This window comes from Chrysemys picta, chromosome 2, assembly GCF_011386835.1.
Source record: "Chrysemys picta bellii isolate R12L10 chromosome 2, ASM1138683v2, whole genome shotgun sequence".
Classification (NCBI taxonomy): Eukaryota; Metazoa; Chordata; order Testudines; family Emydidae; genus Chrysemys; species Chrysemys picta.
In genome coordinates, this window is record NC_088792.1 from 3,396,772 (window position 1) to 3,416,096 (window position 19,325).

The following is a 19,325-nucleotide window of genomic DNA, read 5'->3' on the forward strand; positions in this document are numbered from 1 at the left end:
GGGCAGAGCTCATTCAGACCTTGCTTACAAATCATATTTTTAAATTATAAGGTTGGCCAACATCGCCGAATTCAATTTCAGTGTCCAACCAATGACAGAATTGGCAGCACTGCGTGTAACTAGTTGACCACTGGGGGGGTGCTGGGGAAATGCAGGGGGGGTGTACAGCCTGGCGGGGAGGGGGGGGGAGGAAGGAAGGCCCGGTTTCACTGAATTAAGCCTCCTCATGCAGCACCGCAGTAGGTTACATCAAAGAGGAGCAGCAGTGACTGGGCATTGGGATGCGGGGGCCTTAAGAACCAGCCCATGCTGAGAGGTGCTGTCTGTGGGAGGGGAAATAAAAAAGCCCCTCTGCTCCCCACACCCTGTTACTGCAAACACTGGGGTCTCAGCCCCGGGGTAACTGTTACCTAGGGTGACCAGATGTCCTGATTTTATAGGGACAGTCCCAATATTTGGGGCTTTTTTTTATATGGGCTCCTCTTACCCCCCCACCCCATCCCGATTTTTCACACTTGCTGTCTGGTCTCCCTACTGTCCCCCCTCTGCCCTGCCTGTGCTGGGGCTTTACCCTCTGGCAGCGCCTCCCCCCTGGGCTTAAATCTGTCTCCTTCCCCCCAGCCCTGATTTTACCCCTCAGCCCCTCTCCTAACCCTGCCTGCAACTGCTTAACTCCCCCCTCCCCCCCTCAACTTCCGGCCCCTGCTCAGACCCTGCCCCCCCCCCCCGCAGCCAGCAGAACCCCAGGGCTAGGAAGGGCAGGGGGAAGGGCAGTGGCTTCACCAGATGTTACTGAGCATGCTCGGTTCGTGCGCATGCTCCGTGCACACCCCAAGTAGCCCGTTCCCGGGGGAGCCGTTCCCTGCCCCTGCCCGTGGCGAGGCGGCGCCGGGACTCTGCCCAGCCCGGAGCGGGAGCGGAGCTCGGCCGGGCCGGGCCGGGCCGGGCCCGCTGGAGAAGCCCCGCCGGGGGGGGGCCATGGCCGAGCAGGCCGCTGCCCAGGTAAGGCGGGGGTCCCTGCGCTGCGCCCCCCGGGACCGAGTCCCGCGCTCCGGAGCCGGGGGCGGGACCCCGCTGGGTCTCGGGCCGGCAGCTCGGCCCAGGCCCGGATCCGGAGCCCCTGGCGCCCGCCCGGGGTCTCCACGTGGCCCGGCCGCGCGGGCGGGGCGGGGCGGGGCTGGGGGCGGCTCCCGGTCCCATAACTCCGAGCGGGGCCGAAACCCCCCCCCGCCCGGCGGCCGCCTCCGCGCCGCGCTCCCCACGGCCAGGGGTCCCCCAGCGCTCGGGATCTCCGGCTTCCTCTCGCTCTCCCCTAATGCTGTCCCCTAATGCTCGGGAAAGTCTCCTGCTCCGGCGGGTGCGCGGACCTGCAGCCAGCTCTGGGGAGGGGAACGGCTTTTCAGGGCACAGCTAGGCATGAAAGGCCCCGGGGTCTTGGCCCACGTGGGGGGGGGGGAGGCGCTATTGAACGGTCAGGGGTTGCCCAGCTTTAAAATAACATTACACTAAAACTCGTCTGTATTGTGATGTTACTGAGCCAGGCTTTCTAACAAAACGGGGGAGGGATAGCTCAGTGGTTTGTGCATTGGTCTGCTAAACCCAGGGTTTAATCCTTGAGGGGGCCATGTAGGGATCTGGGGCAAAATCAGTACTTGGTCCTGCTAGTGAAGGCAGGGGGCTGGACTCGATGACCTTTCAGGGTCCCTTCCAGTTCTAGGAGATAGGATATCTCCATAAATTATTAAAAACAAGAGGTCAAAAGGCCTCACAACTGCGCATAATAGTGATATTAGTCTATGTAAATTAAGAACTGAAACCCTTTACTAGACGTGGAGAGACAAGTGACCGAGGAGACAACTACGCCCATAAAACCTGATGGTATGGATATTTCAAGACTATGTCAGTGATCCCTATTAATATGAGACACCCCATTCTTGAATACCTGCCCCATTCTCTAACTTTCATAATAAAAATTTACAAACTGCCATCACAGTAATCCATATATCATCAGTTGCGGTACCGGGCCTGTACTGATGAAATGCATAACGCAGCTCCGTAGATTCCATGGAAGTGTTTATAAAATTCATAATACGTAATATCAAAAGATTTACAGAAACCTTCACCCAGCTGCCCCACACCCATAAACAGCACAACCTCAACTAACATTTATTTCCCCCTTCTGCAGGGCCCGGGCATGTGGCTCCAGCACCAGTCATGACAGATGCACTCTCGGGTGGTGTGTGCCAGTTCAGATATCCTGCAGTATCTTGAGGTTACTCCTGGCAAAAAAGGTTCCCCCTTCTCCTTGCAAACATTGTGCAGATCACAGCAGCCCACAGGAATAAGGCCCACATTAATGACACTGGCATCCATACGGTTTTGAAGGCAGTGCCAATGGGATTTCAATCTGCCAAAAGCACATTCCACCGGTATCCTACAGCTACGGAGTGTGTGGTTGAACCCTCCTTTGTCATTGGGCTAAGGTTTCATAAGCCCTGGCAACGGGGTAAAGCAGGGTCCCCTAGAATAACTGTGAGGACAGTGTATAACAATGTCATGCAGTGGGACTAATGTCCCAGCTTGTCCATGACAGTAAAGTCCGGATCTCTGGAACACCCTAGCGTCATGCATCCTGCCAGTGCATCCCCCAGTCGTGTCCATGAATCTGCCCCTGTGGTGGACTAGGGCCTGCGTAATGATGGAGTGTACGTACCCGTGTGCTCCCTGCAGCGGGCAAACAATAGGTGCATGAGTTCCAGCGGAGGCCCCAGCACAATTTGGAAAGCCTGTACTCCGAAAGCCGATAATTATGACAGGAACGTTTGCAATGCCCATCAACTTTGGGTGCATAACAGTCCTGGTCACCTCACAGACCTCTGCCACAGCCACCCCCACAGTTGATCTGCCAGCCTCAAAGTGGTTAGCCACAGACCTGTAGCAGTCTGGGGTAGCCAGCTTCCTACAAGCCCCAGGGCCTCAGCTGGCGAGGGAGCCAGGAATCCTGGGATACAATAATATATGCGCCCACAGAAGCTGAAGTTCTGACTCATGGATTCTAAGGCCAGGAGGTACCATTGTGATCACCTAGTCTGACCTGCTGTGTGACACAGCCCAGAGAACTGCCCCAAAATGATTCCTAGGGCAGATCTTTTAGATCCAACCTTGATTTAAAAATTGTTAGTGATGGAGAATCCACCAGGACCCTTGCTAAATTGCTGCAATGGTTAATTACTCTCACTGTTAATATATATATATATATTCCACCTTATTTCCAGTCTGAATTTGTCTAGCTTCAACTTTCAGCCGTTGGGTCGTGTTCTACCTTTCTCTGCTAGATTGAAGAGCTCATTGTTAAATATTTATTCCCTGTGTAGGTACGTATAGACTGTAATCAAATCTCCCCTTAACCGTCTCTCTGTTAAGCTAAATAGATTGAGCTCTTTGAGTCTCTCACTCTAAGGCAGGTTTTCTAATCCTTTAATCATTCTCATGGCTCCGAACCTTCTCCAAGATATCAACATCCTTCTTAAATGGTAGGTACCAGAACTTCACACAGTATTCCAACAGCATTTGCCAAATACAGAGGCAAAATAACCTCTCTACTCCTACTTGAGAGTCCCCTGTTTATGCATCCCACGGCGTCACACGCTTAGGTCTGTGTATTGTAGGAGGGATGCACCAGTATAATTGTGAAGCCCAGGTTCCCATTGCAGTGTGGACGGGTTTGGAAACACGGAGTGCTCAAGCCTGGGTCCCACAGATCCGGGCTTAGCGTGCAGTGTAGACATATCCTCTCTGGCCATTTCTGTCTGCAGCTGGCTTTGCCTGACGGGGACGTGACCACAACTCCACTATCAATTTCTGTCTGTTTACACAGGGTTCAGAATGGGATGCAGATTCATGGCATTTGCTGCCTCTAAAACCCTCTGTTGTCCTCAAACAAAGGTCAGTGAGAGAAGCTCATGATCAGACTACAGAGTGTTCCCTGGGGACTGTGATGGCAGCAGTTCAAGCAGTGGAGAGCAAAGTTAAGTCCTACACCCTGCGATTGCTGAATCTGGAGAGGAGACTGGGCAGTGCTGAGAAGAAACTAATAGGCTGCGAGAAAACAGCATGGGAGTTTGATACCAAGCTGGAGAGTAAATGGGCCGTGCTGGAGACTCTGATCCAGGAGAATAATCTGCTGCAGCGGAGGCTGGAGAACTTGGAGAACCTGCTGAAGAACAGGAACTTCTGGATCATGCGACTCCCCCCAGGCACTAAGGGGGAGGTGCCCAAGGTAACAATACCATAGAAGGGTAGGACTGGAAGGGACCTCGAGAGGTCATCTAGTCCACTCCCTTGCTCCGAGGCAGGACTAAGTGTTATCTAGACCATCCCAGACCGGTGTTTGACTAACCTGTTCTTAAAAACCGCCAACAACAGAGACTCCAGCAGCAAAAATAAAGCCCAACCTTGTATCAGCTGTCTTGAAAGGGCCTTGCATAGATGGCAGGTAGGTTCTGAAATTCAGCATGAGACGATGGTTAATAATGAGTGAACGGTCGATTTGTGCCTGACCAGCTGTCCAGGCTGTTTCCTCATTCATTCGAGGCTTAGGCTTTGTCTACACTAGCGACCTTAGAGTGGCACAGCTGTACCGCTGTATGGTCTCCGTGCGATCGCTCTGTGCTGATGGGAGAGAGCTCTCCTGCCAGCAGAATGAAACCACCACAACGAGCGGCCGGAGCTATGTCAGCAGGAGAGCGTCTCCCACCGACCGCGCTGTCCACACCGGCGCTTCTGTCGGTCGGGGGTGTGTGTGTGTTTTTTTCACACCCCTAATTGACAAAAGTGCTAGTGTAGACATGGCCTTAGAGTGATAGCTGTTCATTAATCGCGGGGCCACATAGCACAGCTGGTTATGATTTGTGGAGCCTTTGGCAGCTCACTAGGATAAGTACACTGGAGTTTCCAACTTGAGTTGATCGAGGGATAGCTCAGTGGTTTGAGCATTGACCTGCTAAACCCAGGGTTGTGAGTTCAATCCTTGAGGGGACCATTTAGGGAACTGGAGTAAAAATCTGTCTGGGGATTGGTCCTGCTTTGAGCAGGGGGTTGGACTAGATGTCCTCCTGAGGTCTCTTCCAACCCTGATAGTCTATGATTGCCAATTAATTCAAGTCAGAAAGCACATTTGTCCGCGCTAGTCTAGACACTGTGTAAACGGGTGGGGAGCAGACCTTTGTGGTATGTGTTGTGTTCGCGTTCACAGGCACCATCCAAGGTAGGGCTCCATTGTACTAAGCACAGCACAGACATATAATAAAAGCCAAACGCTCTCTTGCATACCTTCATCTTTAATTCAAGACGGTTATTTGTAATTGCAGCAAAAAGTGCTGAATGTGCAATACGTGTGATTTCAGGTGCCGGTGACGTTCGATGACGTCTCCGTCTATTTCAACGAGCAGGAGTGGGCGAACTTAGACGAATGGCAGAAAGAGCTTTACAAGAACGTGATGAAAGAGAATTATGAGACCCTGATCTCCCTGGGTAGGGCTTGGGTTTTACTTGTATATTTCCAGCTTTGCTAGGTACCAGCTTGGCTGCCCCCATGTTCCTTTGATTTCTGGTGGTCAGCACTGGCAGCCAACGGAACCGTTCTCCGTGATCAGATCCACACACTCTCCCATTTGTAAGGAGAGCATGAGATCCACAACGATGGTTCTGATCTCTATATCTCAAGTGCTTTCCAGTGTTACATACACAGACTTTCAGGGCAGAAGGGATCGTTGTGATCATCTGGCCTGACCTCTTGTAACATAATTCAGGAATTGCTGGGTGAAGTTCCATGGCTTAAGCCTGATAATTTGTGTATGAACCAGGTTCTGTCTTTTAGAACAACGTCCAATCCTGATATAAAAGGTGCTAATGATGGAAAATCTCCTACATCACTTGGTAAAACATTTATTTATTCATGTCCGGTCCCCATAAAGAAACCTGCTAGGTTCCTTGTGTGGTTTGCGATGTAAAATCACCTTTGTCAAAGTCCGTCTCTCAGGTAGCAACAGTAACTTTACAGTCTGTTCAGAGGGGATGAGCCCCCCTTCTGAAGAACGGTCTGTAGAGATGGAAAGAGCATGTTCTCCTGCTGATTCCCCAGACAGCTCCATGTCGCAGTAGTTTCTGTGTCCCTTCCCCAGACAGGCACATGCAGCTGATAATACGGGAGTCAGAAGAACTGCTCTTTAAATGATTATTAAAGTTGAAACAAAATGTTTCCTATTAATAAAGCCAGTCCCCTTTTGTAAGATCTCATGTCATGATCTGGTTATGTGGGCTGGTTGCAGCTTGAAAATAAGTAAGAGGTTTGACTTGTACTGCTCATGGGGCATCAAGGCCCCTTGCATATGTGAACCCTTGAATTCCCCTCTTCGAGGAACAAAACCCATCTCGCCTGTGTCGCTTTTGTGTAGGAATCCTAATAAAATGTTTGCAGCTGTCCAGCTCGCCCACCACTTCCAGTGGCTTAAAATCATTTACAGGTCTGTGTAAAAAGAGCTCAACCAATTATGAATGAAACATGCGGACTCTTAATGTCCTCTCCCGTGAACAGATTCTGCTGTTTCCAAACCTGACATCCTGTCTCAGATTGAGCGAGGGGAAGAGCCCTACCTAAGGGATCAGCCAGGATCCCAGGATAGATCAGGAGAAAAAGATCAGAGTGAAGAGGGATCAGAGGAAAATGAAGTCCCTATAGACGCCTACCCAGGTGAGTTATACAGGGCGTCACAGCATGCTTCACTATGGCTGTCCCTACCCCATTCTTTTTCAGGAAATCTAGCTGTGCAGTGCCACCGTTGGGAGCAATGTTGGGAGCACTACTGTGGACAGGGCATGGGTGTTCAGACCACTGTGTCATTTAGGCCTGCTCTGATTTTTTTTAGACAAAGGAAATGGAGTAGATCTAATCTACCTGGGTTTCAGGAAGGCATTTGATACCATTCACATGGGAGATTACTAGTTAAATTGGAGAAGATGGGGATTAATATGAGAATTGAAAGGTGGATAAGGAACTGGTTAAAGGGGAGACTACAACGGGTCATACTGAAAGGTGACCTGTCAGGCTGAAGAGAGGTTACTAGTGGAGTTCTTCAGGGATTGGTCTTGGGACCAATCTTATTTAATGTTTTGATTCATATCCCTGTCACAATAAGTGGGAGTGTGCTAATAAAATTTGCGGATGACACAAAGTTGGGGGGTATCGCCAGCACAGAGGAGGACCGGAATATCATACGAGAAGATCTGGAGGACCTTGAAAACTGGAGTAATAGAAACGGGATGAAATTTAATAGTGCCAAGTGCAAGCTCATACACTAACAACAATTTTTGCTGTAATCTGGGGATGTATCAGTTGGAAGCGACAGAGGAGAAAGACCTGGGTGTATTGGTTGATCACAGATGACTATTAGCCGGCAATGTGATGCAGCCATGAAAAAAGCTAATGCTGTCCTAGGATGCATCAGGCGAGGTGTTTCCAGTAGAAATAGGGAAGTGTTATTGCCATTATACAAGACGCTAGTGAGACTTCATCTGGAATACTGTGTGCAGTTCTGGTCTCCCATGTTTGAGAGATGAATTCAAACTGGAACAGGTGCAGAGAAGGGCTACTAGGATGATCCGAGGAATGGAAAATCTACGGGAGGAGACTCAAGGAGCTTGGCTTGTTTAGCCTAACCAAACGAAGGCTGAGGGGAGATACGATTGCTCTCTTTAAATGCATCAAGACGGATAAATACCAGGGAGAGAGAGAGGAGTTATTTAGCTTAAATGCCAATGTTGGCACAAGAATAAATGGATGCTAACTGGCCATCAACAAGTTTAGGCTTGAAATTAGACGAAGGTTTCTAACCATCAGAGGAGTGAAGTTCTGGAATTGCCTTCCAAGGGGAGCACTGGGACAAAAAACCTAAATGGTTTCAAGACTGAGCTTGGTAAATGTATGGCGGGGATGGTATGATAGGACTGCCTACAATGACATATAGCCAATCCGCGACTGCTAGTTGCAAAAATCACCAGCAGCCGGAGATGAGACACTAGATGGGGAGGGCTCTGAGTTACTACAGAGAATTCTTTCCCAGGTGTCTGGCTGGTGGGTCTTGCCCACATGCTCAGGGTCTAAGTTATCACCATATTTGGGGTCAAGAAGGAATTTTCCCCCAGGTCGGATTGGCAGAGACCCTGGGGATTTTTCAACCTTCCTCTGCAGCTTGGGGCACGGGTCACTTGCTGGTTTGAACTAGAGTGAATGGTGGATTCTCTGTAACTTGAAATCTTTAAACCATGATTTGAGGACTTCAGGAGCTTAAGGGTTAAGAGGTTATGGGTCTATTGCAGGAGTGGATGGGTGAGGTTCTGTGGCCTGCGATGATGTGGTGATCACGCTGGTCCCTTCTGGCCTTAGAGTCTATGAGGTAGATGTGGTGATAGGAATACAATGGGGTTATGTGTGATTGTTGCAAGGAAGAATGTAGAAAACTCCTCCTGGAAAAGGGATGGAGAGAGAAGTGGGGCGTAGAATGGAATAAGGACACAATAGTCCAGGACTCACTCACCAGCATCCTTGATGACTGACAACACAAGTGGGGTCCCCATCTCCAACAAGAGGCTTGGCAGAGAATAAACTGAGCTGCTTGTGTGTGTCCAAGTTGGTCGTTCGCTCCAGTTAGGGCTGGGTGAGTTCCTGCGGATGGGAAGCACTGAAGCGAGCAGGTGATGCATGTGGGGACTCAACTGGAGTTTGATTAAAAGATGAGGAAAGGATGTTGTTGTGGGGAGTGCTGGGGAGATGGTCGGAGAGAACGGGGAAATGAGGATCTTAGCAGTTACGGGGTAATGGGAACATGAGACTGGGGTGGCTTCCGGGTTATAGTGAGGAGGCTTGGAGAATAGGCCAAAGGTGTGACCCTAAGGAGGTGGCCGAGTAGATAGGATTGCTAGAGAGGGATGACTGGGAAGGGGATGGAAGATGGTCTGAAGGGTCATGAACTTGGATGCTGATCCCATGGCAAGAGGAGAAGAAACTGATGGGGTGAGATGCCCCCGTTTCATGCCGGAGAGTGGTGGAAGAGGGGAAAGGAGAGTCCCAAGAAGCTCGCTGGCAGTAGCAGCCGGAGCTTTACAGGCAGAGGGTATTTCAGAACGCTGTTAGTTGGGGTGTGTCCCTGAGGAAAGACGATGGGGCTCAAGTACCAAGTCTTGATGATGTGAAGGTTGGGTTTTTTGAATGGAGGATATGGAGGGATTTCAAATGCACGGGAAGGTGGGTGAGGGGCATGGTTGGGGCTGAGAGTAGCGGTGGTGAAGAAGGTTAGTAAGAGCTGAGGATGCAGGGGGAAGGGCAGCAACTGAAACGGAGAAGGTAGAATTTGGAGTTCTAGAATCCAGAGGGACTTCGGTGGCCCTCCCTTACGGACATCTGGGTGTTTGCTGGTCATTTTCCTCCACGTCTTTGCTTCAGTCCCAGCTAGTTCTTACTCTGACCTGTTCCCTTTCAGAGCATTTCACGGCTGCTTAACTTTCAGCTTCCCCCGGAGCTTCAGGAACATGTCGGAATCCATTCAGAGCCAGTCTCCAGCCAAGAATCAGCAGAGGGCAGAGATAAGGGGCCAGATCCTTCAGAAGCCCTGTGTGTGTCCAGCGTGTAACGAATGTTGCTCTTTTTCCTTTGGACAGAATCTCCGGTTTCTACCATGGATATTTTATCGTGGGTTATACAAGAGGAGGAGCCCTGTGAGAACAATCAGCCAGGTCTGGAGGGGAGACCGAGCCCTACAGACCGCAGCACTGGTGAGAAACAGATTAACCCAACGGAACCCTATGATTTCTATGGTTCTACCTCTTTTCTGCATATGGGACGTCCCATGGTCCCGTGCATTCCATTCTTAGCTCTGCTACTGGCTTTTCTGGGGCCTTGGGCAGCTTCTTTACCTTTCTGCTCTGTAAAATGGGGAGAATGATGTATTCCTTCCCTGGTAAAGCGCTTTGAGACCCACCACTGAAAAGCACTGTGTAAACGTTTGGTGTCACCAGCTCGTGATGTGCCGCCTTTCCTCCTGTGCTAACTGAGAGAGAGAATCATAATTCTAGTGATGTTCTGGCCTGCAGAGAGTGAGATCAGAAAAGTGAAAAGCAAGTGTTGCTAGATGGCACATCATTGTAAGAGGTGGTGGGGCAGAGAGGTGAGGAGGGGGGACCCTGACTTACCATCTAGCAAGGTCCTAGTGCTCTTCAGTGGTGGGTGAGATGTGACTAGCCAAGGGCGCTCGTGGGCCCCAAATCAGGTGTGAGTCAGTGTCATCAATGGATGTGCGATTTGTGGATCAACGTGGAAAAAAGAGAACATAAGAACAGCCGTACTGGGTCGGACCAATGATCCATCTAGCCCAGTGTCCTGTCTTCTGATGGTGGCCAGTGTCAGATGCTTCGGAGGGAATGAACAGAACAGGGGACAATTTTGAGTGAACTGTCTGCTGTCGTCCGCTCCCAGTTTCTGGCAGCTGGAGGCTTAGGAATACCCAGAGCATGGGGTTGGGTCTCTGACCATCTTGTCAAATAGCCGTTGATGGACCTATTCCTTTTTGAACCCCATTATACTTTTGGTCTTCACAACATCCCATGGCAATGTGTTCCACAGGTTGGCTGTGGACTGCATGAAGAAATATTTTCTTTGGTTTGTTTTAAATCTGTTGCGTATTAATTTCATCAGGTGACCTCTAGTTTTTGTGTTATGTGAAGGGGTAAGTAACACTTCCGTATTCACTTTCTCCACACCATTCCTAGTTTTAGAGACCTCTGTCATATCCCCCCATATTTGTCTCTTTTCTAAGATGAACAGTCCCAGTATTTTTTTAATCTCTTATATGGAAGCTGTTCCAGACTTCTCATCATTTTTGTTGTCCTTCTCTGAAACTTTTCCAATTCCAATATATCTTTTTTGAGATGGGACGACCAGAACTGCATGCAGCATTCAAGGTGTGGGCGTATCATGGATTTATATAGCTGCATTATGATATTTTCGGTCTTGTTATCTTTCTCTTTCCTAATGGTTGCTAATATTCTGTTTGCTTTTTTGACTGACACTGCACATTGAGCAGATGTTTTCAGAGAACTCTCCAGAATAACTCCCAGATCTTTCCTAAGTGGTAAAAGCTAATTTAGACCCATCATTTTGTATGTATAGTTTAGATTATTTTTTCCAATGTTCATTAAGAACATAAGAACGGCCCTGCTGGGTCAAACCAAAGGTCCATCTAGGCCAGTGTCCTGTCTACCGACAGTGGCCAATGCCAGATGCCCCAGAGGGAATGAACAGACCAGGTAATCATCAAGTGATCCATCCCCTGTCGCCCATTCCCAGCTTCTGGCAAACAGAGGCTAGGGACACCATCCCTGCCCATCCTGGCTAATAGCCATTGATGGAACTGTCCTCCATTACTTTACACTTTCCAACATTCAATTTCATCTACCATTTTGACCCTGTTTTTTAAGATCCCTTTGTAGCTCTTCGCAGTCATCTTTGGACTTAGTAAATTATTCAAGATAGTTATCATCTGAAAAACTTGCTACCTCACTGTTTACCCCCTTTTTCCAGATCATTTATGAATATGTTGAACAGCACAGATCCCGGGGCGATGCAGCTATTTACCTTTCTCCATTGTGAAAACTGACCATTTATTCCTACCCTTTGTTTTCTATCTTTTATCCAGTTACTGATCCATGAGAGGACTTTCCCTCTTCTCCCATCACTGCTTAGTTTGCTTAAGAGCCTTTGGTGAGGGACCTTGTCAAAGGCTTTCTGAAAGTCCAAGTAAACTATATGCAGTGGATCACCACTGTCCACATGTTTGTTGACCCCCTCAAAGAGTTCTAATGGATTGGTGAGGCGTGATTTCCCTTTACCAAAGCTGTGTTGACTCTTCTCCAACATATCATGTTCATCTATGTGTTATTTACTATAGTTTCAACCAATTTGACTGGTGCTGAAGTTAGGCTTCCCGGCCGGTAATTACCGGGATCACCTCTGAAGCCTTTAAAAAAAAATTAACAGTATATTAGCTACTCTCCAGTTGTCTGGTGTATAGAGGCTGATTTAAGCGATACATTAACTACCCCAGTTAGTAGTTCTGCAATTTCCTGTTTGAGTTCCTTCAGAACTCTTGAGTAAAGGTAGAGGGCAAAGGAAGTTTAGTGGGCAAGTGTGCTGGGTTCCCTCCCAACCCTGTTGTGGTGTAGGTGGAGCTGGCAGTGCTGTTACGGTTCAGGAAGGTTGACTAAGACTTTCTGTTAGAAGATGCTGTTTTCAGTTGCTGGAGCAGAGGGGGCAGGTGTAGGAGCCAGGGAGGGGGGGCATAATGCATGTGCAGAAGAAGGCTGAATGAAAGATGGCACAGGCAACGTTACTTCTGACATTTCTAATTTACAAGTGGTTGACTTTGCAGCCTTCACATTCTTTTAACGTAGTGGGGTTTTTTGTATGGAACTTCATTTCTACAGGGTGAAATTCATCCCCTGTGCAGAAGACCAGCACAAGACCTATGCACAGCTTAACCTGCGCTGCCCACGTGCACATCCTCTGGGAATGTCCCCCTCAGTGCTTTGCACAGCTGATACAAAGACACAGTCCCTGCTCCAGAGAGCACTTTATAATCTCATTGCAGCCGCTGCATAGAAAAGAAAACACTGGCGTGGGAGTGAGGGAGGACGAGGGTTACCTGAGTGAGATCACATGGCTGCTCTCGGAGGGTTGTACGGAGCTTGCTGGGTCTGCTAGAGTTACACGTTTCTAATGGGAAACTAGTTTGCCTGCAATATTCAGCACTTAATGCTCATGTTAGTGTCAGAATGGCAGGTGCAAGGTAATTGCAGAATCCGCAAACTCCACTTTCTTACTCTCTCTACTTTCAGTAGGATCTGAAAAGATAAGAGGTCTGTACTCTGTGTGCGTGCGTATTTTATATCTCGATACATATTTTATGTTTTCTGATTCTACAGAGAGTATAGAGGCTGCAGAAGAGAGTGTAGTTTGCAAGCCCTGCGTTTACCTTGCTCTTGCAAGTTTTTTCAGTGTGTCTGCTAAAGTCTTTCCTTTTCTACATGCTGAAATAGGCTAAAATATGCTGCCCCTCCCCTTCTCTGAAGTGCACGTTCCCAGACTCCGCAACGCTCCCTTTCTGCAAAGAAATCCGCCCTGTTGGGACCCAAGTGTGTCATGAGTCTTCAAAGGACTCTTGTGTCCCAAGAGAATGAAACGAATAACCTTTGTGTTGCTGGTTCATTTCAGGAGATGGCCAGTTAATGACAAAAGAAACCAGGTTTGATGGGGATTGTGAACCTGAAAATCTGGAGGCAGAGGGGGAATTACCAGGAAGACCCAGAGAGAAGGTCCTCCAGACCTTGGCTGAGAGCCAGTTGTGCTCTAAGCAGCCAGACCCTGAGAAGAAAAGGTGGTGCGACTCCACTGAAGGGGAGAGTGGCTTAAAGACGCTGAGTGTCTGCCCGCGGAACCGCCCGAGGCACAGACTATACCCTTGTACAGATTGCGGGAAGAGCTTTCGGCTGAAGATCAACCTTATCATTCACCAGAGGAGCCATGCAAACGAGGGGCCGTACGAGTGTCCTGAGTGTGAGATCCGCTTCGCTTCCAAGCAGCATCTTGCTCTGCATCAGAGGATTCACACAGGAGAGGGAGCTCCGGCACCTGGACTTGGGGAAAGCAGCGATCTGGAGCTGAGACTCTGCCCAGGAATGGAGGCCAAGGGAACCGCCCGCAGAAGCACAAGAAGCAAATCCGGCATCGGGGAGCACCGGCCGAGCCACACTGATGAGAGGCTGTACATGTGCCGCCCGTGTAAGAAACACTTCTCCCAGGAGATAGATCTAACGAGGCACCAGAGGACTCACAGCAAGATCTTCCCAACGTGCACCGTGTGCTGGAAGACGTTCACCTGCTCCTACAGCCTCCGCAGGCACCAGATGGTCCATTCTGGAGAGAGGCCGTATCACTGCCCCGACTGCGAGAGACGCTTCGCCCGCAAGCTGAACCTCTTGCGGCACCAGAGGGTCCATGCCAGGGAGAAGATCCTGAGGATGCGGCGAATGCACCGACAGATCGCCCGGCATTCGCCGCCCTCTGAAGCACCGGGGCAGCCGCTGCAGGGAGAAGCTGCCAGCTCTCAGTCCACAGAAACCTTCACTGCTCACCAGACAACGCACCCAGGAGAGACGTGATCGCGGCACCCACTGCAACAAAAGCTTCTACCGTGACCAGTCTCAATTACCAGTACAGATCTCACACTGGGCGAAGGGAGGGGCTTCCCAGCTCCCAGCACACGGGGACAGCCCAGCCCCACTGGCTGTAAGAACAGGAAATAAGGCAGTCGCCGGCGAGGACTGATAAATTACCACCTGGGAAAGGATGCAGCAAGCGCTGGGTGATGTTCTTTGGCCTGGGTTGTGCAGGAGTTCAAAGTAGATGATCATAATGGTCCCTTCTGGCCTTATCTAGGGAGTGACGCCCAGGTGAGCATTGTCCAGCTGCCTCTGAAATGTCAGGGTGGCTGGAATCTCAGGGAAACCGTGTCAGTGTCTAGGTGCATCTTGGAGCTGAGGGGCCCTGTCTGAACTGTAGAGAATCCACAAGTCCGATAACTGGGGCTTTCCCCTGCAGGGGAACGGAGCAGGAGGGAGTGCTTGGATGCCATGGTGGGGATGGTCCTGTGGAGGCCCACACAGATCAATATGCTTTGCAGTTCCTTATGTTCTCAGCAGGGCTTTCTAGTTCTCTGCCTCTGCCCTATTCGCTAATGCATTACCTGATTCCCACGTCGCTTTCCCGGGTATTGGAGACTCTGCTTGTCAGTTAGACTTTGGTTTCATTCAGCACCGATCCTGTTAAGGTTTTACGAGGCCGAGAGGTTGTGAGCCCCAAGCACACGCTGCGGGGGGAAGGGTAGGAGTGGGGAGTAACTTGATAGGGGTTTGGATCCCTCCCAGCTCCACCGTCATCGCATTATGCAAACTGATGTGGAGACAGGCAGTATCCCCCATGCGTGCCCTTTTGTGACTGAGAGAGACAGAGCCCCCCAACAGCACAGAGTGGGGGCATCCAGGTCTTAGAAGCTACTGGGGGGGAGTGGGTGTAGGATAAATATGAAACTAAAGAATTAGGGTTAGTAAATTGCTCATTACTTAGGCTTTTTAGGCACGTTTAGAGCAATTGCATAAATACCATTTGGCCTTTGGATTTGACAGTTTGAGTGGCATGTTAATACCTTGCCTCAGTAATAATTCCAGCAGAGGGGTTGAGTCTCCAGCAGTCCACGGGTGGAAATCATGACTGCTCTGACCCATCATGTGACGCTGAAGCCCATCACTGGCTTTGGGAAATACTAACAAATGATGGGAAACACACGGGGCTGTCCAGATGAAAAGCCAATCAGGCCTGGCTCCCTTTTCACTGCCCCAGACCATCTCGGAGTTGTAGCGAGGAGAGCTGGGCAAGGAACGGTTTTCCCAGCCGCAGAAACTGCCGGGACTGCAAAGATTTTTTTCCTGTTCTGCATCGGGCCAAAACTCAGACCTTTCAAAAATTTCCCGAGACATCTGCCCCGCCAGCAGAATAGCCAGTAGCCCAGAGGTTGGGGCACTCTGCAGAGATGTGGGAGAACCAGGTTCGAAGCTTGACTCTGCCTGATTCAATCTCAGGACCTTGTAGCTGAATTTTTTAATATATAAATAATCGTATAATTATGTAAGCTGTGTGTGGGTACTAGATTAGAGTTGTCCATGTGGTAGAATATGAGTAGGCTCCCAGCACAGGGGCATGGGACTAATGAGAGTGGGTCTCTGATGAGTACGTAAGGCTGTAACGCTAGGCCTACAGGCGTTAGGGCTGTAAGATGCATAGCGTGGCCAGAGAGGGTCTCGGAGCTAGAACAGGTGGGCATGACTAGTTGACTGAAAGATAACCCTGTTCCAGGAACGTATAAGATTACTGTAAAAGGTGTGTTAAGTGCTGATATTCAGGAAACTGCAGCATAGGTTCTAGTCTGTTCCTTGTATAATGCACCAGTTAATACCGCAAGGTGCCCGAGAGTGACATTTTGGGGGATTTTGTAATAACCTCACATTGCTGAGGTAACTCATTGACATGGATGTTAGTGAGAATGAGGGGACAGCCAGTGAGGAATGTGGGGTGTGGAAGCATGGATAAAGGGAGAAGGGGTTGCAGCCTGTCCGTGTATATATGAGCCTTAGGGTACGTCTTCACTAGCCGCCGGATCCCTGCCGGATCGGCGGGTAGTAATCGATCTAGCGGGGATTGCTTTATCGCGTCTCGTCTAGATGCAATAAATCGATCCCCGAACGCGCTCCCCTTTGACTCCAGAACTCCATCAGGGCGAGAGGCGGAAGTGGAGTTGACGGGGGAGCCGTGGCCGTCGATCCCGCGCTGTGAGGACGCGAGGTAAGTCGATCTAAGATACGTCGACTTCAGCTACACTATTCTCGTAGCTGAAGTTGCGTATCTTAGATCGATTTCCCCCCCCCCCCCCCCCTGCAGTGTAGACCAGCCCTTCTTAACTCAGGATAAGAGGTGTTGCCCAGTCTGTGTGCTGGGGGGATGCACCAGGTGATGCTAGGATGACCGCTGATGATGATGATGATGAAAGAATGACTTACATTCTAGGATCCCCCAGTAGGAGATGTGACATTTGAGTGATGCTGGTCATAGGGCCAAACTCTTTGCACTCTCGCCCTGTCTGCTGTTGTGTTTCAGTATCTGGGGGATTGTTTATCTGCTGAGTGGATTTGTTAATAAAGGGACTCGTGATAAATTGCAGTTGTTTCTCGTGTGCTCCTAGAGTCTCTTATTCCAGTGATATCGATGATAATATTCCTGATGCTGTAGTCCTCAGGAGACTAAACCTTTGTTGACCACAGCGATCTAAGAGATTAATCAATACAACTGTCTATTAATTATGCTGCAACTTGAACCTGATTCTCCCACATCCCAAGGGAGTGCCTGACCCAACAAGCTATTGGCTATTCTGGGATGTCTCATTTTCTCTTGTTTTGACCAGAAATTCCAGCCTGCAGCTGAAAGAGTTCAGTTGAAACTGATACGTTCCCACAAAAAGTTCATGAGGAATCTGCATTTCCCGATGAAAAAACAGTTTGGTAGGTGGCTGCTAGAAGAGATGACATCAAAGCAACGACAGGGTGAGTCAAGTCAGAGACATCAGGTAGTAGGCGCTGTCTGCAGCTGGCTACTAGGGGCCAGTTTAAATGCATAGGTTCCCAGGTTTGCTTTCTGTTGTGGCTGTAAACCCAGCGTGTGATGTAACAGTTTGACATTAACAAATCTGGCCCCTTTCAGAGCAAGCCGTAAGGTGTGTGGGTTTGGTTAGCATGTTGTTTCTATATTCCTGGCCATCAGAGCACTGCTGGCCATTGTGTGTTGGCAGGTGTGGGTAGCATGGTATCACTTCTGCGTTTGCAATGTTTAGTATTGTGGGGCTTGGTATAGAGGCAACTGCTATCAGACGTCACTAAAATGGGTGAGAGGTTGCACACACAGTTTTCAGATTCAGAAGCCAGAAGGGACCATTGTGATCATCTAGTCTGTCCGGTAACACAGGCCAGAGAACTTCTCCAAAATAACTCCTAGAGCAGAGCTTCTGGAAAACATCCCATCTCGATTTAAAAATTGTCAGTAATGGAGAATCCACCACAACCCTGGGTAAGTTGTTCCAATGGTTAATTACCCTCACTGCTAAAAATGTACATGTTATTTCCAGTCTGAATTTGTCGATTTGTCCAGCCATTGGCTCGTGTCCTGCCTTTTTCTGCTAAGTTGAAGAGTCCATTATTAAATATTGGTTCCCCATGTAGATACTTACAGACTGTAATCAGGTCACCCCTTAACGTTCTCAGTTAGACTCAAAGAGCTCAGTCTATTTAGCTTATCACTATAAGGCAGGTTTTCTAATCCTTTAATCATTCTCGTGGCTTGTCTCTGACCCCTCTCCAATTTATCAACATCCAGCTTGAATTGTGGGCACCAGAACTGAACGCAGGATTCCAGCAGCGTTTCACCAGTGCCAAATACAGAGGTAAAATACACTGTACTCTCAAGATTCCCATTAGAATCGCATTAGTTCTTTTAGCCACATTGTCACACTGGGAGCTCACGTTCAGCTGATTATCCACCAAGCCCCCCATATCTTTTTCGGAGTCCTGGTTCCCAGCATAGAGTGTTGTGTAGTGTGGTGTAGTGGTGACTCTCCCATTACAGGGACTGGTGAGGCTCTGGATGCAGACACATCGTGCTGGTTAATTTGTTGGGGGGTTGGGCTTTTAAAAGAACTAACTAGGAACGAGCCCATGGAGTGCACAGCTCATCTCATTGCAACACGTACTTCCCCTGCTCCTGCCTGTTATCCCTGGTTCTCATGTAGACGCTGATCCTGCAAACACTTGGGACCTGATCCAGCTCCCATTGAAGTGAATGGAAAAACTGCCAGATCAGGCCCTCAGTGCTGAGTAGAGCGCGTCGATTCATTGGTTTATGTGGGATCGTTCAAGCGGAGCGCTCACTACTTTGGTGGTAAGTGTTTGCAGGACTGAACCCCAGGGCTACAGTCAAGCCATGAATTTGCCCATGTGGCTCTGACTACAGGCTCAAGGCTCTAGATTGTACATTCTTTATGATTAAGACTTCTCATCTTGTATTAATTCCACGTGTGCCTCTTTAGTGGTACAGAAATAGTAATGGATCTGTATATACGTTCTCCTGCGTCTTTTGGCTTTGCTTTACTTGTTTTATTAATTTGTATTACCATTCACCTAGGAGCCCTAGTCAATGGATGCAGGGAGACGGCCTTTTGTTAACTTTTTGTATATTTCACAGATTAAAAAAATAAATTGAAAAGAATCACAATAAAATGTGCTATTTGAGTCCAGTGTAATATTTGATGGTTTTGTCTCAAAAAAAGTCCATACAGTTTTTTCATATATATACACACGCACACAATGATCAGTATTAATCATTCTGGTGATCGTTAATCATCTGTCACAACAAATCCTGATCTTGGCAGGGGGTTAGACTAGATGACCCTTGCGTTCTCTGATTCTGTTTTGTAATAAGTTATAACTAGGCTTGGAAAGACAAGATTTTTATCAGCAAATGTCAATTTCACCATACACACAAACCCATGAAAAAAATATTTCCATCAATAATAATCAACATTTACCTATAGGCAAAGTAAGAAAAATGCTGCTTGAGA

General features: G+C 48.9%; 1 protein-coding gene across 4 annotated transcripts in view; it reads left to right on the plus strand.

The window, feature by feature from the left end:
* Positions 1–18,994, plus strand: part of LOC101940465 (zinc finger protein 777-like) — a 32,448-nt gene extending 13,454 nt beyond the window's left edge. Inside the window, exons 1-6 of one of the 4 annotated variants that reach the window (XM_008173135.4) lie at positions 758–1,002; positions 3,878–4,279; positions 5,406–5,532; positions 6,596–6,751; positions 9,715–9,828; positions 13,322–18,994. In XM_008173135.4, the coding sequence (XP_008171357.3) occupies positions 787–1,002; positions 3,878–4,279; positions 5,406–5,532; positions 6,596–6,751; positions 9,715–9,828; positions 13,322–14,268 (1,962 nt within the window). In that variant the 5' untranslated portion in view covers positions 758–786 and the 3' untranslated portion in view covers positions 14,269–18,994. Of the gene's footprint in view, positions 1–757; positions 1,003–1,039; positions 1,879–3,877; positions 4,280–5,405; positions 5,533–6,595; positions 6,752–9,714; positions 9,829–13,321 lie in introns of those variants that run through there. The other 3 variants (XM_042860995.2, XM_065586565.1, XM_065586569.1) reach the window with 3 other exon arrangements.
* Positions 18,995–19,325: the final 331 nt, after the last annotated feature.